At 37.3% G+C, this 27,822-nt stretch overlaps 1 protein-coding gene across 3 annotated transcripts in view; it reads right to left on the reverse strand.

The window, feature by feature from the left end:
* ADAM22 (ADAM metallopeptidase domain 22) overlaps positions 1 to 27,822 on the reverse strand; it is a 232,614-nt gene that overhangs the window by 57,106 nt on the left and 147,686 nt on the right. For all 3 annotated transcript variants that reach the window (XM_024755073.1, XM_024755072.1, XM_024755071.1), the window contains 10 exons: positions 24,873 to 24,955; positions 20,553 to 20,616; positions 18,437 to 18,506; positions 14,087 to 14,157; positions 10,705 to 10,779; positions 8,693 to 8,764; positions 7,462 to 7,628; positions 5,916 to 6,000; positions 4,811 to 4,901; positions 3,274 to 3,325 (listed from right to left, as the gene is read on the reverse strand). In XM_024755073.1, coding sequence (XP_024610841.1) covers positions 3,274 to 3,325; positions 4,811 to 4,901; positions 5,916 to 6,000; positions 7,462 to 7,628; positions 8,693 to 8,764; positions 10,705 to 10,779; positions 14,087 to 14,157; positions 18,437 to 18,506; positions 20,553 to 20,616; positions 24,873 to 24,955 — 830 coding nt within the window. The remainder of the gene's footprint in view (positions 1 to 3,273; positions 3,326 to 4,810; positions 4,902 to 5,915; positions 6,001 to 7,461; positions 7,629 to 8,692; positions 8,765 to 10,704; positions 10,780 to 14,086; positions 14,158 to 18,436; positions 18,507 to 20,552; positions 20,617 to 24,872; positions 24,956 to 27,822) is intronic.

Here is a 27,822-nt window from a genome sequence, read left to right on the forward strand (position 1 = left end):
AAAGAGCTTTTCTCTTGTATGCAACTATTTGATGTAAGGAGTTCCAATGCAAAGAGCTACGCATATTCGAGTGTAGCCACTGATTTTGCTGCATATTATGCTTAGTGCTAAGCAGATTGTCTGTATAATTCTTTTAGCTAATCAGAATAATCAGACAAGATTAAAAAACAAGAACCTCTAGCATGGAATTTAGTAATTGTTAGAAAATTACAACTACAAAGACTTTTATCATTTCTTCTTAATACTAAGCAAAAAGTCCAAAGATTTTTTTTTTTTTTTTTTGCGTTACACGGGCATCTCACTGCTGTGGCCTCTCCCCTTGCTGAGCACAGGCTCCGGACGCGCAGGCTCAGCGGCCATGGGTCACGGGCCCAGCCGCTCCGCGGCATGTGGGATCTTCCCGGACTGGGGCACGAACCCGTGTCCCCTGCATCTGCAGGCGGACTCTCAACCACTGCGCCACCAGGGAAGCCCAGTCCAAAGATATTTTGAAAAATATTTTAAACACAAAAAGTCCAAAGATATTTTGAAAAATATTTGCATGTATATTCCCTCCATCATCTATTCTTCTTGTCATGCATATGCTGGGAGTTCACATTTCAAATACAATCAATACATATTTATTGAAAAACAAGTCTGTATAAGAGAGTATGGTGTGAGGTCTGACAAAAATAAAAATTAGTGCAATATATAATCCTCAAAAATTTACAAATTTTAATTGGTGAGAGGAAACAAAGACACACAGAACCAAATTATAATGCAGGAGTTAAAAATTATAATAAATCTCAAGTGGTTAAAAATGTGGTTAGATAGAAAAAAACGAGAATTCCAGATGAAGAGAATATATTAAAGAAATCAAAAGAAGCTGGAAATTCATGTACAATTATGATGAGCATATTTTTCAGAGGCCGAACATCCATGTAGAATTACGGTTAACAAATCAGAAAAGGTGGAAACCCATATACAATTACGGTAAACAAACTGCATAAATAGTAGTAGAAAATGAGATTGCAAATGAGTATGAAGAAAGATTTTGGACCTCTAAATACTGAAGGAAGGAATGTGAACCTTATTCTTTACACAATGGAGACACAAAAGTTCTGAGCAGGAAAATGACATGATTCGTCTGTTTGACATAAAAATTCATGTGCATTAAAAGAAGAATGGAGAAATTGTGCTGTACACATTCAATGAACTAGAGCTGTATATATATATATATATGTACATCAGCATGGATGAACCCCACAAACATAAAGCTGATCAAGAAAGTAAGTCACAGAAAAATAAATATAGTATGACGCCTTTCATATAAACTGAAAACATGCAAAGCCATGCTATGTATTACTCCAACACACACACACATATACAGTAAAAGTATAAAAAAGGACCTGTGAATGATATAGACCAAATTTGACCTGTGAATGATGTAAACCAAATTTAACCTGTGAATGATATAAACCAAATTCAAGGTGGTGGTTACCTTAGCCGGGGTTGGGAACCGATAAGACAGAACACAGGGGGATTTAACTGTGCAGATAGTGTCTTGTTTTGTTTTTATCTAGGTGATCGTATACAAGTGTATACTCTTTTATTCTTTATACCTTTCAATTATGATGGAAGTGGAGTTCAGGAGGGGAGAGAGGAAGCCTGAAAGCTGTGTGAGTAGCTGGAATGTTATCAAAATAATAACAGCACAAGATAATAAAAGTTTAAAGTAAGGTGGTAATGATAAGCTTGGCATGAAAGGGATGGCTGTAAAATTTATTTAGAAAGAATAAAAGATAGATGCCTGATAGTGTGTCAAGGGTATGACAGTATAAAAATGAAAACTTTTCTTAGGAAATGGACTGAGCACACCACTTCCCACTCTTAATTCACAGAGGTAGCTTGAAATCAGCCACTGTGGGAGCATTTACACCATAGGCTTTTACATAAGGTAGAAGGCTGCTGGAAATCTGAGAAAACTACTCATCAGGGCTCTCTTCTTGTTTTTGCTTTTGAGACACACTTCTGTTTATAACTCATTTAATTAGAATAGAAGAAGATAAAAGGAAAGGGAATTAGAAAGTAAGACTTCAAGAACAAAGTTGTTGCTCATTTCTTACATTTCCAGACTAAATTCAAAGCTAAAAAGTCTTTGATCAAACTACGACAAGGTACCACCTCACACTGGTCAAAATGGCCATCTTTAAAAAATTAACGAATAACAAATGCTGGAGAGGGTGTGGAGAAAAGGGAACCCTCCTACACTGTTGATGGGTGCAGCCACTCTGGAAAACATTATGGAGGTTCCTCAATAAACTAAAAATAGAATTACCGTATGATCCAGCAATTCCACTCCTAGGCGTATATCCAGACAAAACTATAATTCAAAAAGATACATGCACCCCAATGTTCACAGCAGCACTATTTACAATAGCCAAGACATGGAAACAACCTATACGTCCATCAACAGATGAATGGATAAAGAAGATGTGGTAATATATACAATGGAATACTACTCAGCCATTAAAAAGAACGAAATAATGCCATTTGCCGCAACATGGATGCAACTAGAGATTATCATTCTGAGTGAAGTAAGTCAGAAAGATACAGACAAATACCATATAATACCACTTATATGTTGAATCTAAAATATGACACAAATGAACTTATCTACAAAACAGAAACAGACTCACAGACATAGAGAACAGACTTGGGGTTGCCGGGGGGAGGGATGGATTGGGAGTTTGGGATTAGCAGATGCAAACTATTATATATAGAATGGATAAAGAACAAGGTCCTACTGTATAGCAAAGAGAACTATATTCAATATCCTGTAATAAACCACAATGGAAAAAATATGAAAAAGAATGTATATATGTATGTATACCTGAATCACTTTGCTGTACAGTAGAACTTAATGCAACACTGTAAATCAACTATACTTCAATAAATTTTTTAAAAAAGAAAGAAATGCTTCAAAACAATTATTATATTTACCTGAAGTTGGTGGAATCATATATCCTGCATGCCCCTGACTCACCACATTTCAAATTCCCCCAGCCAAAAAAAAAATTTTGACCTACTAGCTTAAAGAACAGCAATTGTTTTCATAAATAAGAGACTATTTCGTGAAAATATATTCCCTACAGAGCCTTCCAATATCTACTTCCAATTTTAAATGCCTGTGGTAAGGTTCCAGGCACTAAGTTATTGAGTGTCATCCTCCTAAGAAGACAAAGCACAGCAGAGAAAGGAACAGTGAGTTATTTTTAAATAGAAGTGGCTCACCCAGTGTCTCCCATTATGCATCCAGACCACGTGTCCTCACATTTACACTCACCTAAGAGAAAATGAATACACATGCCTTGAATACACAGATGCATTAGAGTAGTTACTATTTTAAAAAGTATATGTTCTGTTTTATGTAAAGCATAGCAACAAAAATCTATTGTACTTTGACCCTATCGAGCTTATATAATTTTTACTAAAATAAAATCTTTTCATATTTTAACAAGTGGCCATATTTGTAAAGCACTCACTTAAAATGGCTTAACAATCAAATACCAATGAAATAGTGATGTACCACTACAGGATTCTGGTTTCATAAGCCTTTATTGGAATTCTAACAATTTCTCATCCATTTTTAAAACCTCTGCACCCAAGGCTTCTGGTAGAAGGCAGTATAGTATATTGGTTAAGCAAAAGTTCCTCAGAATCAGAAATACCTAGGTTCAAAATCTGGGTATGCCACTTAATATATGTGTAATCTTGGAGACATTACACTTTTAAGATCTAGTCACTTTATCTGTAAAATGGGAGCTGATAATGAATATCTTGCAGGATTATCTTGAGGATTAAATGAGCATCTAGATGTATATAATTCTGGCATTCAATTATCTGTTACATAATGGGTACTTCATAAATGGTAATAGTTGTAGTTAATATAAACGATCATATTTATTACTAAAATAATACAATAAATATGATTATAATCAACTTACTCCAAATATATAGTGTTTATCCATTCCTGGTAAAGTAACTTCACCTACTTGGGAAAATATATTCATCATAGATGCTAAACCTAGCATATTTTACTAGGCCCATATTGTATTAAGCCCTTTATCAGGTCTGATCCCGGCAGGCAAATTCTACGTCTGTGGCAATACTAAAAGATGTTTTAAATAAACTGTAATAAAGTAGTATGCCTTATGAATAACTTATATTAGCATAGGCTTAGTGGAAATGCTTGGGTTTTGGAGTCACACAGACCCACCTCTATAACCCACCTTGTGAACTTAATGCAATTTACTTCTAAGTTTATTCATTCAACGACACTGGTTTGAACACCTCCTATGTGCCAGGCTCTGTTCTTAGCACTAGGATACATAACTAATCAAAATAAAGGGCCCTTTCTTCAGGAAGCTCACATTCTAGCACAGGAGATAGTCAATAAATAATAAACCTGAAAAGCAAATGACTTATATGGTACAAAAATACAGAAAAAAAAACAACAGTATGCCTTAAACCTTTATGCCCAGACCATTTAAAATTACCGAACTGAATTTATGTCCTTTTTTAGATTAAATTCAACTGTGAATTTAACATCACCTGGCTTTAAATGTTTATTATACATGGAATTCATCTGTAATGTAAATATTAACATTTGTATTACTTTTGGAAAAAAAATTTTTGTGTCCTGGATATCTTTATATTATCACTTAAACTCTTTTGATCTATCAACTGAATTAAAGAATTTCATTCTCTAAAATATTTTTCAGATAGTCTACTTTAAATACAACTAAACCACACATGTACTTAAACTTACCACTTGCTAACTTTCTTTTGTCTGAGATAATACCAATATTATGGGCTAATGACTGGGCAAGTGTAACTGCCATTAAATCCGTTTTCCCAAACTGAAAGACAAAAATAAAATACTTGTAAATGCAAATTATTTTTTATTTAAGATGGGCCAGAGAAAATGTCACAATATAATTGAAAATAAGCAATTTCTGAGCATTTTATTTAGCAGAGGTTAAACACATAATAGCTAGTGCTGAACTACTAAGCATTTGGGAAGAAGTAGTAAGAAATAAATCCATGTTTGACTAAGTCTTACAGAGAAGACTAGAAGCCAGGGAATCATCGACTTTCAGATTTGGAAACTTACATCTAATTTTGAGCCCAAATTTCACCGGTTTTCCTGAAAAACTGAATACTTGTACCACAGTTAAGCCAGTCTTTCAGATAAGAGAAAATAAAATAAATGTATAATTTATTTGGAACTTGTTCATCCTTGTGTGTCCACAAGCACTCCTAAAATCCCCAAACTGAATAGAACTTGGCTTCAGAAAACCAATGGTATGAGTCATAGGAAATGGTGACGATCTTTGGCCACAAGAAACTTGAAAAGACCTAGGGATATTTTTTTCGATATGCAGCCTCCCAAAGATTCAGGTATTTTTCTTTTAGATCACTTCCATCAGGTTTAGTGCCCTAGGGGTAGAAGTTAACCCTTTGGAAAACCTAGTCTATTTTTTCCTCCAAAAATTTGCCAAATATTGAGGAAGACAATTTTCAATTGAGTTCTTAAGTAGTAACCCAGTGCTTTAGGGAATTACTCAATTCTCTGGAAAAACAGTCAACGTGATAAATAGGGCCTTATTTTCAATAAAGGTAAAGGTAAAGATTTTCTCTATCTAATCTGTATATAGCTAAACCTGGAAATTATTCTAAGTAGAACATGAACAGAATTATCCAATATTACCTTTCCTTATTTCCCTATTCTGGCCTCTGGCACTAACCATGTTGGTTGTTAATAAAATAACAATATCTGGAGTATGTGGAATACTGAGAAACTGTCCCTTAAATATTAGGAAAACATCATCAGCCATCATATCACTTAATATCTTACAGATGTTCACACCTACTTCATTCACGCCTCCTCCTTTCAGCAACGAGCAAATCCCACCAATATAAGCTGCCCCGCTCCGGCTACTCTCAAATTGACTTCCCCTTTCAGAAAAGGAAATGAAAAAGGCTTACTGCTGACAGTCCACATATCATAGCACCTCTCATTATTAAGTTACCACATTTATTTTCTCAATGCACATACATTTCTCTACTATATACTCCTGAGGTAAGGGAGGAATATGAAAATTGTTGGCACGCATAACCAAAGGAAAAGGTTTCTGAGGAATGTTTCCCCACATGATCAATAAATATCTTAAATAGAACTATACCTATGAAAAAAGGATCTCTAACATGAGGTACACTTACGTGGTATTTCCATCAAAAATACATATAACTTGAATCTCATAGTGAGAAAACATCAGACATTCTCACAATGAGGAACATGCTATAAAATAACTGGCCTATACTCTTCAAAAATGTTAACCTCAAAAGAGACAAAGAAAGGCTGAGGAAATATTTCAGATTAAAGGAAAGTAAAGAGACGTGACGATTAAATGTAATGTGTGATCCTGGATTGGATCCTGGATTTGGGCAAGGGTTGGGGGGTAGCTATAAAACATTATTGAAACAATTGGTGAAATCTGAATATAGACAGTGGGTTAGATAAAAACATTGTACCAATGTTAAATTTTCTGGTTTTGACAGTTTACTGTGGTTATATAAGAGAATGTCTTTATTCTTAGGGAATATATATGTAAGTATTTAGTAGTAAAGGCCCAGTAAGTAAATGTCTCCAACTTACTCTCAAATAGTTCAGGAAAAAAAACAAAAAAAGACACTGATAGATAGATAGATGCAAGGAAGGAAGAAGGATAGAAAGAAGAAAATCGTAAAACAAATGGGATAAAATGTTAACAATTGATGAATCCGGGTAAAGGGCATATGGTGTTTCCTTGTATTATTCTTGCAACTTTTCTGTAAATTTGGAATTGTGTAAAATAAAAAGTTACCTCAAAAATACTCTTTTACTTCCATTTGTAACTTTCTTCAACAGCTCTGGCTTTAGATGGTAGGTTTTTAAATTGCTGCAATTTATGATTTGCTCTTACATCAAATATGCAGGTTACCCCCCAGAAAAACCATAGAGTAAGAAAAAATAAAAAATAAAATGTACCCTAGGTATACTAAGCTCTCCCCTTATACCAAAAACAAAGATAACATTAACATTTAAAAGACAGCAACTTTAAAGAATATATAATAATCTGCTGTTAAGAATACTCTTTATGAGAATTAATAGTACTTTCATTCAGTAAATGCTCTGATTAAATCTCTTGAAAAAAATTATATGAAATGTACATGCAATAATAAAATAACTCAAAATTAAATCTATTGAATATTCATGACAGTTTCAAACAATCTGTACTCTAAAACTTCTTTCAAATATATCTGCCACATCAAATCCTAATTGCATTATGCAGTAGAAAGAATACATCTCATCCACAAGTAATACAATATTCAACATGGAATAAAAAAAAGTAATAAATCATTACAAAAGTTACGTACGAAAAAAGGTGAACTGCATCACTTTTCTCTTTGATAAAATCCCTCCTGTATTTCATAAATTCACGTAGGGTGATCAATGGATTTTCAGATATGGCAAACTTGTTGTCAGCCGCCCAGGTTTCCATGGCAACCAATACTATCCTTGTCTTAAGTTGGTCTTTATATATCTAGTATATTAACAAAATGAACACACAGCTATACATGTGGTAAAAATCAACTGATTTATGAACAGGACTACAAAGCTCCTTTTATGGAAACTCCTCGAGTTTTAGCTAAATGTGAGAAATTCCACTGTTTTTAGGGGAGATAATTGTTTTTCTAACTTACATGCATTTCCCTTGAGTAATAGAGAATCCAATTGTTTACCAAGTCATAACCAAAGAATAGAGTACTAGTAGAAACAAAATATTGCTTTTTGACAAATCTTTGCACCCTTACTCAAGGTTCCCCCAAAGTCCATTTTCTGGCACCCTATAAGATTCACACTAGCAAAAAGTGGAACACTCGTGAAGGAGATAATTTCTGTACACCCTAGCTGGCCCTAATTAAACTCATGGGGAAGGTACTGGCATTGCCTTGTCGGGAAGATTTGGAAAGTATTTTCAGTAGAATTATTTAGTTGCAACTTTCCCACGGCACCAGGCACTCTTTTGAAAAGGCACAACTGTTTCTCCATTGCTAGAACTACACTGTGAATATCTTTGTTAGGGGCTACGACTCAACCTTTTCTTTTCCAGTGTGAAAAATACAGGCATAAATACAGGCATAAAAATACAGGCATAGGGCTTCCCTGGTGGCGCAGTGGTTGAGAGTCCGCCTGCCGATGCAGGGGACGCGGGTTCGTGCCCCGGTCTGGGAAGATCCCACATGCCGCGGAGCGGCTGGGCCCGTGAGCCATGGCCGCTGAGCCTGCGCGTCCGGAGTCTGTGCTCCGCAACGGGAGAGGCCACAACAGTGAGAGGCCCGCGTACCGCAAAAAAAAAAAAAAAAAAAAAAATACAGGCATAAAAAACTTCAGGCATAAAGCTGTAACTCTGACCACTTCTTTTTATCATTTTCCCAGCCAGAGATCAAAGTCAATAAAGTTCATGGCAAAGTTACCAGGGACTTAACAGGACACCTTGGCTAAAGTGCAATTTAGGGCAGTGAAAGTATAAGAACATTATCCGATTTATTAGCAATCAGGAGATAAACTTCCTCTGTGGCAATACTGAATCGGGTTCATACTTACTAAATCCGCCAGGTTCACCACAGATTTCGCATAGGTATTGGTAAGTACCACTGAAAGCCGATGTTTTTTAAACTGAAAGCAAAAGAAAACAAGTGAAGGGCTTCAAGATCATCAGCAAATACTCATCTCAGTAGAGGAAATACGGTGTAATTGAAAGGCCTCTAAAGCTTTCTGTAAAAACTGCAAGTTGACACCTAGTTCTTTAGATGCTGCATAGCCTGGGGCAACGCTCCTAGAAGTTTGAGGCCTCCTAAAAGTTTGAGGCCTTACCTCACTTTGAGGTAAAGTAGAAAACATCCATTCCATCCATTTCAAAAGTTTATTTTTTATCACAAGATTGTTAATTCAAAATGATAAAACATATGAAAGTTGTTGATAAATTGTAAGACATACAAATAAAGGTAGGGTGAAAGCCAGAAAAACTGAATGAATAATGCTGAAAGTATAAAAAGTTCCACAAGACTTACTCAGTAAAGAGAAGAAAGCCCTAATGGTCACGAGGAGGTGGCTTATAGGCTTGATGTGAATGACATATATCTTTGGTTTGGCCTCAGTGCTGTTTTAAAAATCAGGAAATATCATGATTTCTGGCTTCACTCAAAATTAGTATTCCCCACATGGTAATAACTGGCAAGGACTGAGAAGCAGACTCTCCCGTTGGGCAGACCATGTGACTACTCTTTTGCCACAGGCCTCACCCCTCCCTATTGTTTTATACCTGGCTCACTTTATTCGAATTATGTGCTACAGATGCTTACAGACATCTGAATTTATGATATCCTAAAATGTCTAAAATATGTGTTCTTGCAACTTATTTTTATTCTGTAAAAATCTCAGGAAAAAGTAACATTCACGAAATCACATCGGTAGGAAGATAGAACTTAGTCCTACCCTGTACAAGGAAGAAGCACTCAATAATAATTATCATTATTAATTAATAATCAATGTTATTAGTTTAATCATATTTAAATAAATGACACATTTTCCCCCAAATAAATAATTCAAAGTAAATTAAAATGTATGTGTACCTGAAATTAAGTAAAATTCAGCAACGTGCATCACTGAATATTTTTAGTTTAAAATTCTGCCCATGAATTGAGTATACAACATGCTCATGAACTGAATATACAACATGCCCATGAATTGAGTATTAAAAAAAACCTGACTCAACAAAAAAGGAAGTTTGGCTAGGTTTTTAGCCTAAAAATCTTCACTGCTTGGCTATATAAGGTATTTTTTTCTAAGTGTTATTCTATATTACAGCATATATTGATTAACAATGTTGTGTTAGTTTTGGGTGTACAGTAAAGTGATTCAGTTATACTATACGTGTATCTACTCTTTTTTAAATTCTTTTCCCATTTTGGTTATTACAGAATATTGAGCAGAGTTCTCTGTGCTATACAGTAGATACTTGTTGGTTATCTATTTGAAATATAGTAGTGTGTACATGTCAATCCCAAACTCCCCATCTATCCCTCCCCTCCACCCTTTTCCCCTGGTAACCATAAGTTCATTCTCTAAGTCTGTGAGTCTGTTTCTGTTTTGTAAATAAGTTTATAAGCCTTTCCAAATGGTTTACTACATAGCAAGACAGAAACAGAAAAATTGCTTTCCATTTATTAGGATAAAGCTGTACATTGCAAACTAAAGAATCACATTATTGCTGCTTCACTTTTTCAATATAAAACGGAAGTTTCCCTTTTTTTTTTTAACCTTGCGATTTTTGTAAGAGAAGATATTAGCCCCTACATTAACTAAGTGAATCCAAAGAGTTAACATTATGAGTCACAGAAATATTTTTGGAACCTCACAAAATACTGTTAATTGCTTTACCTAAGAGTGTTTCCTACTTACAGGTTGTTGCTGGGTAACAGACATGTTTCTTTATACATATACCTTCTCCAACTTACAACTTTACGGACTTCTTTCTTCTAAACATATTCCTGCACCCACTAGTTTTACCCTAGGCACAGACAAGTTCAAACAACACAAGATTCAGCAAATCCTACCATGAGATGATCATTCACAATCATCAGTTCAATGTATTTGGTTTCCTCCTCTATGTTACGAGGATATCGACGAAGCTGCAATATGATAAAGGAAATAGCTCGTAAATAAGCCTCCGATCTTGGCTATGGGAAACTTATGTTACATATTAGATTCTCAGATATTATCCCTCTTTTAGCTGAAAGTTTGTACTCTTTTACCAACCTCTCCCTACCTAGTTTCCCCCACTACCTAGCCCCTGGCAACCGCTTTTTCACTCTGTCTCTATGAGGTTTTTTTTTTTTTAGATTCCACATGTAGGTGATACGATGCCATATTTGTCTTTCTCTGTTTGGCTTATTTCACTTAGCATAATGCCCTCCAGGTTCATCCATGTTGTCGCAAATGACAGTGTTTCCTTCTTTATTAAGGCTGAGTAACATTCCATTGTGTGTGTGTGTGTGTGTGTGAGTGTGTGTGTGTGTGTGTGTGTATATATAGTTCTTTTCTTTGTCCATTCATCCACTGATGGACACTTACATTGATAACACTATATTGTATAATTGAAATTTGCTAATAGAGTAGAATTTCAATGCTCTCACCAAAAAAAAAAAAAAAAAAAAAAAAAAAAGATGGATATGTTAATTAAATCCATGAGGGGAATCCTTTCACAAATATAATGTATATCAAATCATCCTACTGTATACTTTAAATATCTTACATTTGTCAATTATACTTCAATAAGCTGAAACAATTTTTTTAATTAAAAAATTTTAAATATGGGAGAAATAAACAAAACAAAATTTCCCCTTTTATTTATTTAGTATTTTTTTCATTTTCATCAATTTACTTAGTTTTTGAGTGAGTAATAAATTTGCATGGTTCAAAAATTAAAGAATTATGAAAAGGTATAGGATGAAGTTCTCCTCTCACCTCTGTCCCCCATCTACCAATTGTTACTCCTTCCCCCACAATGGGCACAGCACAGTTACTGGTTTCTTCCAGAAATATTTATGCATATAAAATCAAATATGAGATATATTTTATTTTGTACTTCCATTTATCTCCTTCTCTTTTGCATCAGTCTATTTTCATTTAACAGTATATCTTGGAGATTATAACACATGGTTTAAGCTTCTGAGAATCTCTGAGAGTTCTACATAGGGAGTGGAATGATTGACACTTTTACTATATAATCTCCAAATCAGGCTCTGAGACATGCCCCTTCTGCTGATAGGGTTCAGAGGATGCCCCAAGTGATATACAGGAGCTCTGTTAGGATAGTTTGGAGAGCTCTCAGGCAATCTTTGGTTACCCAGTGCAGCTGTATCTGTCTGTTCAACCACAAATTTTCTCCACCTTCAAAATCATGACCAATGAATGGTACTGTCAAGAGTCACGAAGGCAGCCACATCCTTTGGTTCTCTGAAATTAGTCTATAGCACAATCTTTAACAAGATCTGCAAAATTAACTTTTTCCTTTGTGCCATACTTTGACACACATTTAGTTTTTCAATAAACCTTTTTGTTCACTTGCCCGAGGGCCCTTTTTGTCATAAGGGTATACAATCAAACCTAAAAAAATACATGAATGTTTGAGTATTGCATTTAAACTAAAATATTTCTGCCACATGGATTTTGTTTCATTGCTAATGCATTCCCAAATTCTAAAAAACTTTACTTTTCAAAATCCCTTAAAACATCGAGTTAATAGGAAATAATAGACTATAATTCTGGTTTTGGAAACCAAAAAATAACATAAACTGCATCCACTGACGAGTTTTCTTAATGGATTTTTTACAGATGTAATACTAAAATAAAATTTATATCAATTATTAGAAATCAAATTCACAAATGTATAAACAATAAAACATTTCTAGAAAAAAAAAAAGGATGTTGTTAGGATGATAGTATTTGCTTTGTTAATTGTGGTAGAGACCTGAGCCTTTCTAACAAGTAGACTTATAACAAGTCCCAGTATTTTCTTAGTGTCAGAGAGTTGCCATATTGGCCACACGGTTTTATAACACCTCGCCTCCAGGGTCCACAGCTTTCTCATAAAGAGAAATCAAGGGTCTGTCTGCTTAGCAAATGACTGGATGTTGCAGATGTTTATGAAGAACTTCAAGGATCATGTCAAAAGAAAATTATCCCATTCTCTTGGTTCTTAAGTCATGAAAGTAAATACTGATTCAAATTAAATCCTGACGGCAATTACTTTTATCTATTTAACGGGGCTTCAGTATATGTGTATATTCACAAAACATATAGAGCTCATAGTAGTAATTCACAGGACACAACAGCTTCTGAGAGGCAGTATGTAATGCATACGTGGTTATAAGCACTGCTCTGAGACCAGACTTCTAGGTCAGAATCCCAGCTCCACCACTGGGTAATCCAATGTAGCCCTGGGCAAGCTTCTTAAGCCTCTTATGCTTCAATGTCTTTATCAGTAAATTAGTGATAATATTAATAATAATTCCCTCTTCAAAAGATTGTTATGAGGATTAAGCATGTTAATACAATTGTACATGGTGAGTACTCAATAACATTTAGGAATTATCATTCATATTAGAAATCTGTATGTAAACACATTTTATTTCATACTTACTAAACACATATTAAAAAGAAGATACTTCATTCCTTCAACGGCTTTATCTTATTAGAGATCTATTTCTCTCATCCTATTTTTATGCCATACACACACATTCATACCAACCACCACCACAACTGTCATAATATCTTAATTCTGATGACCAGAGTTCTTATTTTGTCTAAACTATTTACCAGCTCTACGATTCTGGGCAAGTCATTTGCACATTTCAGAGACATCATTTTTTTTGCTGTGAAAGGGAAATAATAGCACCTACTTCATGTGGTTAAAAGCACTGTATGAACTGTTGTTATTATTAAGTTCAATACCCTTTGAACATTCCTAAAGCAGACATTCGGGTTTTATATCCTAGACTCCACAAAGTGTTGATAGCTCAAGTGTGAAAATACCATTTTGTGGCTTCAAAACCTGATGGAGTCACTCTTAAGGGGGTATCTTTAAGGGGATAAATACAAGGACGTGTACCACCCAAGTAGACTCCATGTTGTGGTGTACACCCAGGCAAGGAAAGAGGCCTATGGTAGAAAGAACCTGAGATGCCACAGCAGGGGCCTCATAATCCGTCTGTATGATGAATGACTATATTATCACCACTATGAGTGCTTTTGAGTCTATGAAATAATATGGCCCCAACTCCACTGCTCCTACGAATGTGTCAACCCTTCTTGTTTACCACACTATAGCAAATGCCTGAACTAATTCTTATCCCTCACAGACTTCATGTAGATTAAATTGATTGGCAGTTGCCAAATGTTTTTAAAACATCATGACATATACCTGTGAATACATACCTGTCGTTTACTCCGTTTTGGTCTTGGCTTCAAAATAAATTTTGGTGGAGTGATGTTTACTTGTTGGAATTCTAAAAGGAAATAAAAATAAATTAAATTTAACTTAGTGCATTTGCCAGGTTTTTTTCACGAAGGGTAATCAAAGTTTTACTAGCCCTTCTTAGTATAAATTATATAACTGTACTTTAATCATCAATGAGTATTATAATTATAATTTATAAATTACAGAATTATAACTAATTATGAATTTTATAATATATAATATTGTGCTTAAGGAAAATACAAAACATTGATCTAAGTAACTGCATTCATATTAATACTAAATAAACATACCACGAAGGAATACAATTCAAAAAAAATCTCAAACATTATTCCTGTTCTAATTTACCTCAAAATTTTTCTCAAAATTCTCCTACAAATACCATCACATTTTTATGGGGAATTGTCTGAATAGCCACTCGACCTTCACTTCCACCACTGACCTTCACTAAAGAATGACACACCAAATGCTGGTGAAGATGTGGAGCAGTTAGAACTCTCATATAATGCTGATGAGAGTATAAAATGGTATAACCACTTTGGGAAAAGGTTCTGCAATTTCTCTTCCAACAGTAGTTCTTAAATTGTGATCCTTGGACTGGTGGCATCAGCATTACCTGGGAACTTGGAAATGCAATTTCTCATAACCCACCCAAGGTATACTTAACCAAAAGCTGTAGAAGCTAGTGCAGCCACTATGGAAAACATTATGAAGGTTCATGAAAGAATTTAAAAGAGAAATACCATATGATCCAGCAATCCCACTTCTGGGTATATAGCCAAAGGAATTTAAATCAGGATCTCAAAGAAATATCTGTACTCCCATGTTCACTGCAGCATTATTAACAACAGTCAAGATACAGAAGCAACCTAAATGTCCATCAGTGGATGAGTGGATAAAGAAAATAAGATATATACATACAACGGAATATTATTCAGCCTTAAAAAAGGAAATCCTGCCATTTGCGACAACACAGATGAACCTAGAGGACATTCTGTTAAGTGAAATAAGCTAGACACAGAAGGACAAATACTATATGATACCACTTATATGAGGGATCTAAAATAGTCAAACTCAGAGAAACAGAGATTAGAATGGTAGTTGCCAGGGGCTGCGGGGAGGGGGATATAAGGAGTTATTAGTCAAAGTGCACAAAGTTTCAGTTATACAAGATGAGTAAGTCCTAGAGATCTACTGTACAGCTTAGTGCATATAGTTAAGGATACTGTATTGTATTAGATTTTATGTTAAGTGTTTTTATCATCATCATAAATAAAGAGGGCTGGAGGAAACTTTTGGAATGGATGGATATGTTTATGGCAGAGATTGTGATGATGATTTCACGGGTGTATATTTATCTCCAAACTCATCAAGTTGTATACAGTAAACATATAAAGCTTTTTGTATGTCAATTATACCATAATAAAGCAGCTGAAAAAAAAGAAAACAAAAAACCTAAAGACGAGGCCAGCAACCTGTGTTTACCAAGCCCTCCAGGTGATTCTGATGCATGCTGAAGTTTCAGAACAATGTTATACAGTTAAACATATACCTACCTTATGACCCAGTGATTTCACTCCCAGGTATTTGATAGAGAAATGTAAACGTGTGTCCACAAAAAAGATTTTTGACCAGAATTTTCATAGCTGTTATAGTCATAATAGCCCAAAACTGGAAACAATCCAAATGTCCATCGACGGAAGAGATAAAAAATTGTGGTATATTCATACAATAAGAACATACTCAATAATATAAAAGAAAGAACAATTGCTACCCTCAAAAACATAGATCTCAGGCATGTGTTAAGCAAAAGAAACTGAACATGATGCATAATTCCATTTGTATGAAGAGCTACAACAGGAGAAACTAATCTATGGTGAAAAAGTCAGAAAAGGAACTGCAGAAGTGGTGGCACTGACAGGGAACAGACACAAAGGAAGTTACTGGCGTAATAGAAATGCTCTATATCTCACCAGGGGAGAATATGGGTGTCAAAACTCAGCAAACAGTACACTAGTTTTGTGTATTTCATCATAGTAATTTTCTACTGCAGTACAATTGACATACAATATCATATTAATTTCAGGTGTACATCACAGTGATTTGATATTTATTGAATGTATATAGTTTGAAATGGTTAGGTAAGTCTAGTTACCATCTGTCTCCATACAAAGTTATTACAATATTATTGACTACATTCCCTATACTTTACATTACATCCCCATGACGTATTTAGTTTATAACTGGAAGTTTGTACCTCATCACCTTCTTCACCTATTTCACCTGGCCCCCATTCCCATCTGCTCTGGCAATCACCCAACTGTTCTCTGTATCTATGAGTCTATTTCTGTTCCGTTTGCTTGTTTTGTTTTTTATTGTAGTAATTTTTAAAACACTGAGGGCTAAGTGGTCAGTGTTTAAATAAATAAGCTTTTCTCAAAATGTGTTCTTAGGAATACTAGTCCTGAGAGATGTGTCAAATGAAAGAAAACGTTCCACAGTCAAACACGTTTGAGGAGCACCTGATCATATTTCTATCTCTGGCAAATACATAATGCATAGCAAAAAAAAAAAAAAAGACATAATATAATCCATAACTCAGTGACACTATTAAATCTAAAATAAAAAAGCTTCCTTTTGAGCTTATATCACAAAAATTGCAGTTTTAACATTTGTCTGCTTTTTGTTTCCTTCTAATTTGTCATAGTAAATCTAAATATGTTGAGAGACAAATGACACTCAAAATCAACACTGTAAACTTCTGATAAGAAAAGAAAACCATAACAAACTGAGACAGACTTGAGTTTTCAAAGAATATGTTCAAAACTCATTTTTAATAACAGCAAAACTGCTGAGTCACTTCCAAAGTTTCTATTGTAAAGAAACCCTGAACAAAGTTTTTAAAAAATTATAAGATTGTATCAAAGCAAGCCTACAATAAAGTCCTTAGGGGGGACTCTTTATTTATTACTTTAAATATTAATTATTGTTTCCAGTAATGTCTATAACATTGTAACTTTGTTCTCAGGCAGCTAACCATGATATATTTTCTTCCCATAATAGGGATTATAAAAAGTTTCGTAAGATAACGAAGGAATAGTCTAAAGTGTCCATGTAAAGTAAAATCAGCTAGCTATATGCTCATTTGCAGATTTTTCCAAATAGTGAATTCTATAAAATAGGATCTTCTATTTCTTTGGCAGCAGGAGAAAAGGGGTGAGTTCTGTTTCTCTTCGGGATAACCGCAGAAGGTCAAGGAGTTACAAGTTTGTTTCAGAGAGGAAGGAACATTAGAAAACACTTACTTCATTTTCCAATGAGAAGACAATGCAGCCTTTAAGTCATTTTCCTAAGTAGTAGTTTAGGGTTTGCTTTAGTCTAGTAATTTTTCCATTTGCCCTTGTGCCTCTCTCCCAGGGTACATTCTCGTAGTGCCATAATCCAAACCCCCACTCAGCCCCTTACTAGCTGTGGGACCTTAGAAAAAACAAACTAGCTGAGCTTCTGTTTCTTCATCTATAAAATGGGAATGATAATATTGACCTCACAGAGCTGTTGCAAAGATTAAAAAGAGTTTAAAAATTAGAATGTACTATGGCCATAGTCAGGGCTCACTAAATAGGGGAGGAAGCATCTCCACGTCAGATATTCAAAGTGTGCCCTATCTTTAGAAGGAGAACATGAATGAGTCTAGCATAGCCAAAGATAAATGCACTCTGCATAATCATTGCTCCACTAATGAGGCCAAAGCCTGAGTACTCTGCCTTTCTTGCCAAGACAAGACATGGATGCAACTCTCGAATCAAATCTATAAATAGATGGACCCATAAACACACATGGGAAGGAAGACCAATTTCACAAATAGCACATCATCATAATAAATGTTAATCTACAATATTCTTTCTTAAAATGCTGGGGCAAAACGAGATGAGGAAACAACAAACGGGAAAATAATTAAGGGTTCATCTCTATGTTTACAAACTCAGTATGTCACCAAGAATGAATTTTATATATTCTATGTATGCAGACCGATTTTTGCTTTAACATTATTTCTCCTGGAATACCTTACTTTGAGTCTTATAATTTTAAAAAGTTTTCCTTCATCATGTTCAAGCTATATCTTTCCAAACTCATCCACTATAAACATGAGGTAGGTTTGCATTTTATTCTCTCTCTTGATGTTACTTGACTTTCTAAAACTGTTATGAGCAGTCACAGGCTGATGATATTCCACATATAATTAGCTCTAAAACATTAAAATGAATTACTAAAGTCTTTTTTTTTTTTAAATCACTATAAGAAGATCATACCAGATGGAAGATCATCCAAGGGAAATTCAAACAGTCTGGATTTGTAAACCGAATGAAAACGGAAATCCTCCTGAAACAACACAAACAAGAGAGATGAGGCAGGGACAACCAGATATCTCCAGGCTCAGGCAATCATAGCTGGAGGAGCTTAGACCTTAAAAGAACCGTCGCTTGACTACGCATTCTCTTGGGTTTGGAAAGGCGAAGAGCCATTGCACAACCCCTCCAGCTCACTCCTGTATTCTCCCAGCATCAGAGTGACAGCCCATTAAAAGCAAAACACCTTCACAGACAGAGAAGCCAAAGCCTGCAGTAATCAAAAAGAAATGAATGGACCTATTCCCCCAAGGAGAAGCAAGACGCCTGGGGAAATGGGTTAATGTTTTTTGCAACTGGTTCCTTTCCACGGAGCCCTGCCCCCTTTTAGAGCCTGATAGCTTTGCTAGGCACACTGCAGAGCTCACAGTCTCCCTGTACTGGGGAGCCGGATGACTGGAACAAGCAGAACGCCCAAAGCAGACCCTGCCTCAACATTCAAGTGTCACATAAACTTCTGTGAAAAACCAACAGATAAAAAGCCATGTTTCATCTAAGAAAATTTAATGAACATTCAAATAACTTCATCTGGCTTCCTTCAATTACCAAAAAAAGAATGTCATAAAGAGTCAAGTTTCATGATATTACTTTTTTAAAAAGTCACGCTGTTGGGCTTCCCTCGTGGCGCAGTGGTTAGGAATTCGCCTGCCAATGCAGGGGACGCGGGTTCGAGCCCTGGTCCGGGAAGATCCCACATGCCGCGGAGCAACTAAGCCCGTGCGCCACAACTCTTGAGCCTGCACTCTAGAGCCCGCAAGCCACAACTACTGAGCCCGTGTGCCTAGAGCCCATGCTCTGCAACAAGAGAAGCCACCACAATGAGAAACCCGCGCACCACAATGAAGAGTAGCCCCTGCTCACTGCAACTAGAGAAAGCCCCCACACAGCAACGAAGACCCAACACAGCCAAAAATAAATAACTAAATGTATTTAAAAAAAAAATCACACTGTCAAGCAAAGTGACAGGACAACTCTCAGTGGGTATCCAGAAAATAACATACAAAACAGATAGTTTCCCACACAAGACTGTTTATGAGTGGCAAAACAATGTGTGTTTCTTGAAATTATTTGCCTCTCTAAGTGTTTGATCAGTGTTCCATGATACATGGAAGAATATCTGTGTGTACAGAGCTAGGATGGAAGTGCATTATGTTTCTCTATAGTCAATAATAGTAACCCTTTTCTAATTTGTGAAAAAGAATGTTTCAACTAAAGTGAGAGAGAGAATTGAGAAAACCCAGATTTCTCTAAACTTCATCACCACGGGGCCTTAAAGAAAATGGGCAATAGAGAAAAATCTGGAATCTAGAAAAGAGAAAGGTTGGAAAATCACATTATCTATGGATTCGATCTGTTATGAACTGACTATGTGTCTCCCAAAATTCATGTTTAAGCCCTAAACTCCTAATGTGATTATATTGGGAGACAGGGCCTGTTGAGGATGCGACAAAGGTTAACAGAGGTCACAAGAGTGAGGTCCTAATCTGACAAGGTTTGTGCCCTTATGAGAAGAGGAAAAGACACCAGACCTCACACTCTCTCTCTGTCATGTGAGGACACAGTCAGAAGGTGGCTGTCTGCACCCCAGGGAGAGCCCTCAATGAACACTGACCCTGCTGGCACCTTGATCTTGGACTTCCAGTCCCCAGAACTGTGCGAAAATAAATTTCTCTTGTTTAAGCCACCCAGTATTTTATAATGATAGCCTGAGCAGACTAAGACAGACCACAGCACATTATGGTGGAGATAGAAATGAAGGCTTCAGAACACCTCAGAAGGAAAGTATTTCCGACTGAATGGAAGAGTAACAGGCAGATTTTTTTTTAAAAAATCACTGTGATTTTGCCTTATTCACTATTTAATTTAAATGTATATGTGTACATATTACACGTATATATGTATACATATATTCCTGACCCTAAAATATGAAAATAAAGCAAAATAGAGAGAAAAAAGAGGGGGAAAAAAGCTCCCAGCATCAACATTTACATTTGCCACAGCAAACAGAAGGAGCACTTACTTGGGAGGTATCATTTCCTTCCGGCTCGATGAGATAGGTGTGGTTCCCATCATAGAACATCCCACTGCCAAGGACAAGAAAATACTTAGGCCTGGCAATTGACTCTTGCCTCAAAACAAGATCATTTTAAAGTCAGCAGCAGCCGGAGGACCAGTCTACTTCTCAATGCCCACTTCCCAGTCCCACCCATCACACAGGGTGCACACCACATAGCACACACATACCACCCACAGCACACATCATACACACTCACACACACCACACATACCACACACACACACACACACCACACATCATACACACACACACACCACCCACATACCATACCACACACACACACCATTATACCGTACATTACACCCCACAGCCCCACACATATACACACCACATACCACAGACACTCACACACACACCACGCAAGACACACATCTCACTCCACATATCTCACACACACACATACATACACACACATCATATACATTTAATAAGATGACAAAAGCTGCAGGAAGAGCAGAATAGGGCGGGCACAAGGCAGCAGGATGCAGGGAACAGGGCGCAAATCTGAAGTTCAATTCTGGACCTCACTGGCTAGAGATGATTGTCAGCCAATTGGGAAATCCTCTGGAGGGCATCTTAAGCTACATATGGCCTCAGCTCCCACTCAGAGAGATCCGATAGCCGTCCCTTTTAGAGTAATGTGGTTCTTCTACTAAGATCAGGTCCCTTCGGATACTGAAGGAACTTGTGTTACCACTCAGGTGTCTGAGGGGGGTGAAGCTGTGATCTTCTGCAGTCACGTTTCAGCGTTAGGTGGAAATGACTGCATTATACCCAAGCTGCTAACCATAGAATAGTATGTGTCTTTCATTGATCGCTTTGCAAAATCGGCTGGTTTCCTGAGCTATAATTATAATGGCCTCCAGCTCCGTGTCTATCCAAATTCATTCACTCCTGCAGTAACATCTTCGACATGTCCTCTACTTTCATATACCATTAGAAATGCCCTTTTCACATCTGTAATGTTTTCAACCCAAAGTGCACTTTCTGAATTTGGATGACACTGCATTTGGAATTTAAAGATAAACAGATGCAGTTTGTAAGATATTACTGACAATATATGCCTGAGGAATCAGTGAGGGGAGCATTTTCAGAACAGTAGACACCAAATATGGCAGTGAACATTCTGCTGATAACAGGCCAGACCCAACCAGAAAGCTGTATGAAACCATCACCCTTTGCCAAAGTTCACATGGATACACTGATTAAGTAGCAAGCAGATTGTTTTGTTTAAATAGCATTGGGTACTATTTCCTCTTGAATTAGGTTAGTATCCAATGCAAAAATCAGTTATTTTTTATTGGATTTAAACATCATGATACATGGTATAAACAAAGCAGATTCTGACACCATCCATGAAGATTCTGGTTCCCTAAATGAATTATTATTATTATTTTGGCCCCAGGGCATGTGGAACTTCCTGGACTAGGGATCGAACCCATGCCCCCTGCACTGGAAGTGTGGAGTCTTAACCACTGGACCACCAGGGAAGTCCTGGTTCCCTAAACGAAAATATGCCATTTTTGATTCTTTAACAATTAAAAAGCATGTGTGTTTCATTTACTTTGTTTGAGGACTGAAAGCTTTCTGTTACATTTATATAAATTCCAAATAGTATACTGAGTCCATCACAGAGTTTATAATTGATAAAATCCTATAGCTAGGACCAAGTCATTACCGGCCAATTGATTGAGCTAAAATTTTAAAAGGCTGCATCAAAGCAAGATTTTGAAAGGAAATATTCATACAAATTGCCACAAGAGGGCAATAAACTTACATTTGATTCCATTCTTTAATGTTCCCATAGTTACAGGATTTTGTCAAAACATCAGACATACCAGGACCAAAATATTGCCCATCAGTCCTTCGAATTTGAAAAAAAAATGTGCTCCTGCAGGTTCTTTATGGAAAAGATGTGAGTTTGATTATTTTACCCTTTATGTTCTTTAATGGAATTCAGTAAATCAAGAAAAATGGAAAATCTCAACATGTACTTGGTCATTTATAGAAGATGAGTCATGGATGAAATAATATATCTCATATCTAAATCACTGCAATTGAGACAACATAAATTATTTAATATTTAGAAATAGCTCCCCCAAATATTTCTGTCAGCAATGTTTGTTCAGAAGGTAAAATCAAGATGAAAAGTAATAATTAATAAATAACAAAAAGGAACAAGAGTGAACTTATTCAACATGCTCATAAAAGTCTAAGAACACCAAAATACACTTGTACACAGTCCTGACAGTGTCCCTACACATGGTGGGTTTTCTGTTTGTTTCTTCTTGTTTAGTCTTAAATGAAAAAGTTTCTAAAGGGAGAAATAAATTTTACTTAGTTAAAACAACAGAAGCAGGCTCTGAGTTCAACTCCTCAACTAGTCACTAAAACATCCTTAAAGTTCCCTTTCCATCCTTAGAACTGTGTAGGATTAGTAGCTGTTGGTCTGAGGGTCTCAGGCCTGTTAGGGTCCTTAGAAGGCAGTAATACCTTCTCTCTTATTTTCACAATATTGTGTCCATTTGGAAAACTGGGGGGTGGGGGAGGGGAGGGGCAGGGAGGAATTGGAACATGTACTGGGCAAGACACTTACACTGTGACTTTGGACTGAGATTTTAAGAGGAAGAGAGAGGAAGGAAAAAGCCTAGAACAGACATTTGTTGTCACAAAAGTCGGCAAGCCCAGTGTACTATTCCTGGCTGACAGCTGTGCTCATCTTGAGATCAGAGATGACAATTTTACTGCTGAAGGGGATATCGATGTTTCTTTTTCCAGATTAAGAATGCTGAGGCTCTCAGATATTAGGAACGGATTCCATGTTTGTAAAAATGTCTCCTTATTCAAAGAATTTATTTAAAATTAGTAAAATGGTCCTTTAGAAAAAACCAATAAGCAAATGGAGGTCTATCCTGCTCTCAGGCATGTGACCTCCTTTCTCTGGCCATTTATCTGATCCCTGTGCTCTCTCCTTCCTGCCTCTCACGTACCTACTGCCAGAACATGACCAGAGGCACCACTTAGGCAGACTGGCTAGATTTCCCAGCCTTTCTCATTAGGTCTCTTTCCTCACTTTCTTTGGACCTGTCAGTCGAACCCCTCCTCCTGGAAGATTCTATCAAAGCCTGTTCCAGGGCCCACTCCACCTTCTTCAGGTGACATCTCTCTGGAGCCCTCAGGGATGACCTCATTCAGTGCCCACTCTCAGCTTGCGTTTTTCTCAGGTTTTTTCTCTCTCAAAGAAAACAAATATACCTACCACATTCCATAGCACGAAGCTGGGCTAGATTTAGCTTCCCCACTAGACTGGGAGCTCTTGCGGGCAGGGCTCACGTTCTAATCCCCTTAATATTCCAAGTGGCTGGCACACACCAGACGCTCAATAACTGTTTGTTAGATGGAAAATCCACGTCTCTAACTTGGTAACGGACAGGAAGTATTTTAAAGCTTCCAAACAAAACTTTCACAAAACTAAAGTGCTAGCTGGTTCTGGGCCCCAAAAAGTAACAAGGAGGTTGGATGATTTAGTCTAAGTAGAATGCTGAGGGCTGACACAGTATCTTTATAAGGGGTCACAAGACAAGTAAGAGACAGACAGCCACCTGGGTATCACCATCATAGACAGGATGGAGGAAGCTGATCTATTTCCACAGTAAACATCAGCAAACCTACTTTGATAGTGAAGGTTACATAAAAGGAAGCAAGGCCCTGAGGAAGGATGAACTTCCTTCCATAGAGATTTCTGAGAACAAATGAACCCTCCCACGAGTTTGCTGTGAGTTAGATGGGATTCTGGCTGAATAAAGGGCTAAAACACATGAGCTCTTGAGGTCACCTGCAGCCCTTGTCTTTGTGCAAGGAGTCAGGAGTTTCTACCTCCTGAAATCTCTATTATTCCATACAAATGTAAAAATGAACATCAAGGAGTATGAGGGGTAGAACGGGTACCAAGGGGCTAAACACCCACGGAAACAGAGAACAAAGTTACCCAAACCACTCCTGTCTCCATCTGGATGAAACTAGAAAAATGTTTCAAATATCACTAAGGATGCATATTACAATCATAGAGCCCCTGGTATCTGCATCTCTAATTTAACAATCTGCTTGGTTTATAAACCACAAAGGAGAAAAAGATTTGATCCACCACCGATTTAAAATTAGTTCTTGATATAAAATAGAGATTTTGACCACGGTGCATTAAAAATAAAGAAAATAAGTGATTGGGAAAAAAATGGATGATACAAAAAATTTGGGGACACTTACTGAAGTCCATGGCATGTTGACAATGCCACAAATGAGGCAGGGTTTCCTCGGATGTGGCCCTGGTAGTAACAGTGTTCTCCTCCCTGAAAGCAGAAATAGAGAACATAAGCCTTTGCCATCACAAAGAGAATCTGCCACAGCGTTTCACAGGTTTCTGCCCACACTGCACCTCCATGTGCAAAGCTCTGTACAATGTTTCACTATCCAGGCTAGTATTATCAAGCCATTTGTAACAGAATTATTCATAAACACTCCCAGCGAGCTGACTGCAAATCAAAAGACAGGGAAATAAAAGTTGACTTAGCTTTCCTTTTATGTAGGTGATGATAGACGGAACAAAGAAACAGACTCTGAAATACATATGTGGCCCCCAGCACCAGGAAAAGTTCAATCGGCGATTTCCCCAGTCCTGAGAAACTCAAACTTGAGTAGCAGCAAAATGGTGTGCTTTCCCATAAAGTGAAGTAAGATGAATATAAATCATCTGAGAGTCACTAAATTAAGTTGATGGAAAAAATGCCTATTTTCACAGTTATCAAAACTTGACAAATTTACACTAGTCTTTTCTCCAACCAGGAATGGCTTTACTGGTAAGCAGTCTAGGGTAGGGTTTGAAATTGAGAAGTTTCTTCTAGAAGTGAGCCACATTAATGAAATTCCACTAAGAGACTCATTTGTTTGGATTAACTGTTCCTGGAAAAGGTAACAGGGTAGAGCCTCTGGCATCTCAAGGTGGTACCCCAGTCTTTAGATGCTTGCTACTCAGACTGTGGTCTAGAAAACAGCAGCGCTGGCATCACCAGAAGCACGTCAGAAATGCAGAATCCCAGGGCCCACCCCCGACCTACTGGATCAGAATCAGCATTTTCACAAGGTACCTAGGTGATTCATAGCGCACATTTAAGTTTAAAAAGCACTAGTCTAAATGACCTTTCCCATTCCCCCACTAATCTCCCAATTCCTCAGAAGCTGAAAGCTTTTAATTCAACTGACTCACTGGTATGTGAAAGAGCAATGTAGGAAGGACTGAAGGAATGGGTGGTTTAAAGGGGCAAATGTTACCTACTTCACAGTCTGGCCTAAGGACTAACCCCACTTAAAATACTCAGTGCTTGACAAGGGCAGGGGAGAGAACAGGAAGACGTAATGATGGAACAAGGTTGAAGACATTTTCTTCACTGGGATTCCAAGGAAGGCAGCCTGGCCTGAGCCTGCTGCTCCTCATGAGAGAATCCCACAGGACAGGGTGAAGCTCAGCTTTGCTGAGGGAGCAGAGAGCAGGCAAAATGGCTCGCGGCACAAGCCCTGACGCTCTGACACCTCCAAATTCCCAAGGGAGTCACTGAGAATCATCAACTGAGGACTGGGGTTGGATCGGATGGAGGATAAAACAGGGAGGTACTTCACGTGTAATTCTGACAGGCAATGGAACCCAGAAGGCCATAGACTTAAGGGGAGAAACAAAGCCAGTTCCTGACTTCCGGGGTAGCGTTGGTTTGGATTTAACAGTGTGAGCTATTAGCTCTTTCACTTACTAGCCGTGTAATCTCAAGCAAATCACAGAGCCTCCCTGTGTAATAATCTCATAGGGTTGTTCAGAGCATTAAAGAGCTAACATGCATAAAGGGATTAGAATAATGCATGGCACTTGGTACACACTCAGTAAATGTTTGCTACCATTATGATTACTGTGTGTCTCTTATTGCCCTACTCAGTTTACACACACAATCTCCTTAAATCCTCACATCGCTTCTACAAAGAAATATTGTCGTCTCTATTTCACATAGGAGGTCACAATCTCTGAGAGTCAAGGCTGTCCACCTGGGAAGTTGCCAAGTAGGGGTGCAGACTTTGTGTGAATGCAAGGCCTATGTCCTTCCCCCTACATTACTTATGAGTTGGACCTAGAACCTGAGAGTTATGCAATGCAAGCTTCCCCTAGGCTGTTTTTGTTTGTTTGTTTGTTTTTAATTTTTGGAGTAAAGCTGGGGGGTAAATTTAACAGGACTTAAAATTCCCTCTGTTGGGCTGTTGGACTGGTGAACTATCCAAAAGATTAGTGGAGGACAGGTTACTATGTTTCAAATGACCTTGATTTCCTGGACACATTTGATTGGACCAATCAAAACTCTAGCATTTGATGGGCCAGAAACAAAAAGCTAGCAGTCAATGGGGTGACCTGGAAAGAACAGAGCAGCATTTCTTTAAATTGGACACAGACTAATTGGACACAGACCCAATCAGATCTCTCTCAGAGGTCTAAAACTCACAGTGACGAGTAGGTAGAAAGATAGTAGAAACAAAGAGAAGCAGAAACCAGGAAGATAATCACAAGAATTACGGTATCAGGTTAGGGAACAATGGAAGCTGACAAGTCATTGTATGTGGGGAAAATACATCAGAGGTAAAGGCATACAAGACATGTTTTATAAATTACTAAAGTTTTCTTTAAAATACCAACTTTGGGGGCTTCCCTGGTGGCGCAGTGGTTGAGAGTCCGCCTGCCGATGCAGGGGACGCGGGTTTGTGACCCGGTCCGGTAAGATCCCACGTGCCGCGGAGCGGCTGGGCCCGTGAGCCAGGCCGCTGAGCCTGTGCGTCCAGAGCCTGTGCTCTGCAACGGGAGAGGCCACAACAGTGAGAGGCCCACGTACCGCAAAAAACAACAAAAAAACAACAACAAAAAAAACCAACTTTGGAAACATGTTATGTTAAATCATAAAAAAAGACAAAGAACTCATGTTTTGAAACAATCCATTATATAGGGGCTAAATAGATGATTAGATAAAAGAAAACAATCTTTCACTAATTTCTGATTCTGATAAATAGGAGTCAGTCCAAAAACAGTATATGATCATGATCCATCTGCACAAAAGCCTAACACTGCAAATGAAGTGAAGAGCTCAATATGGTTGAATCATTATCAAATGTTTCCATGACACTTCAAGAG

The sequence above is a fragment of the Neophocaena asiaeorientalis genome, unplaced genomic scaffold (genome assembly GCF_003031525.2).
Source record: "Neophocaena asiaeorientalis asiaeorientalis breed wild unplaced genomic scaffold, Neophocaena_asiaeorientalis_V1.1 scaffold36, whole genome shotgun sequence".
NCBI lineage: Eukaryota > Metazoa > Chordata > Mammalia > Artiodactyla > Phocoenidae > Neophocaena > Neophocaena asiaeorientalis.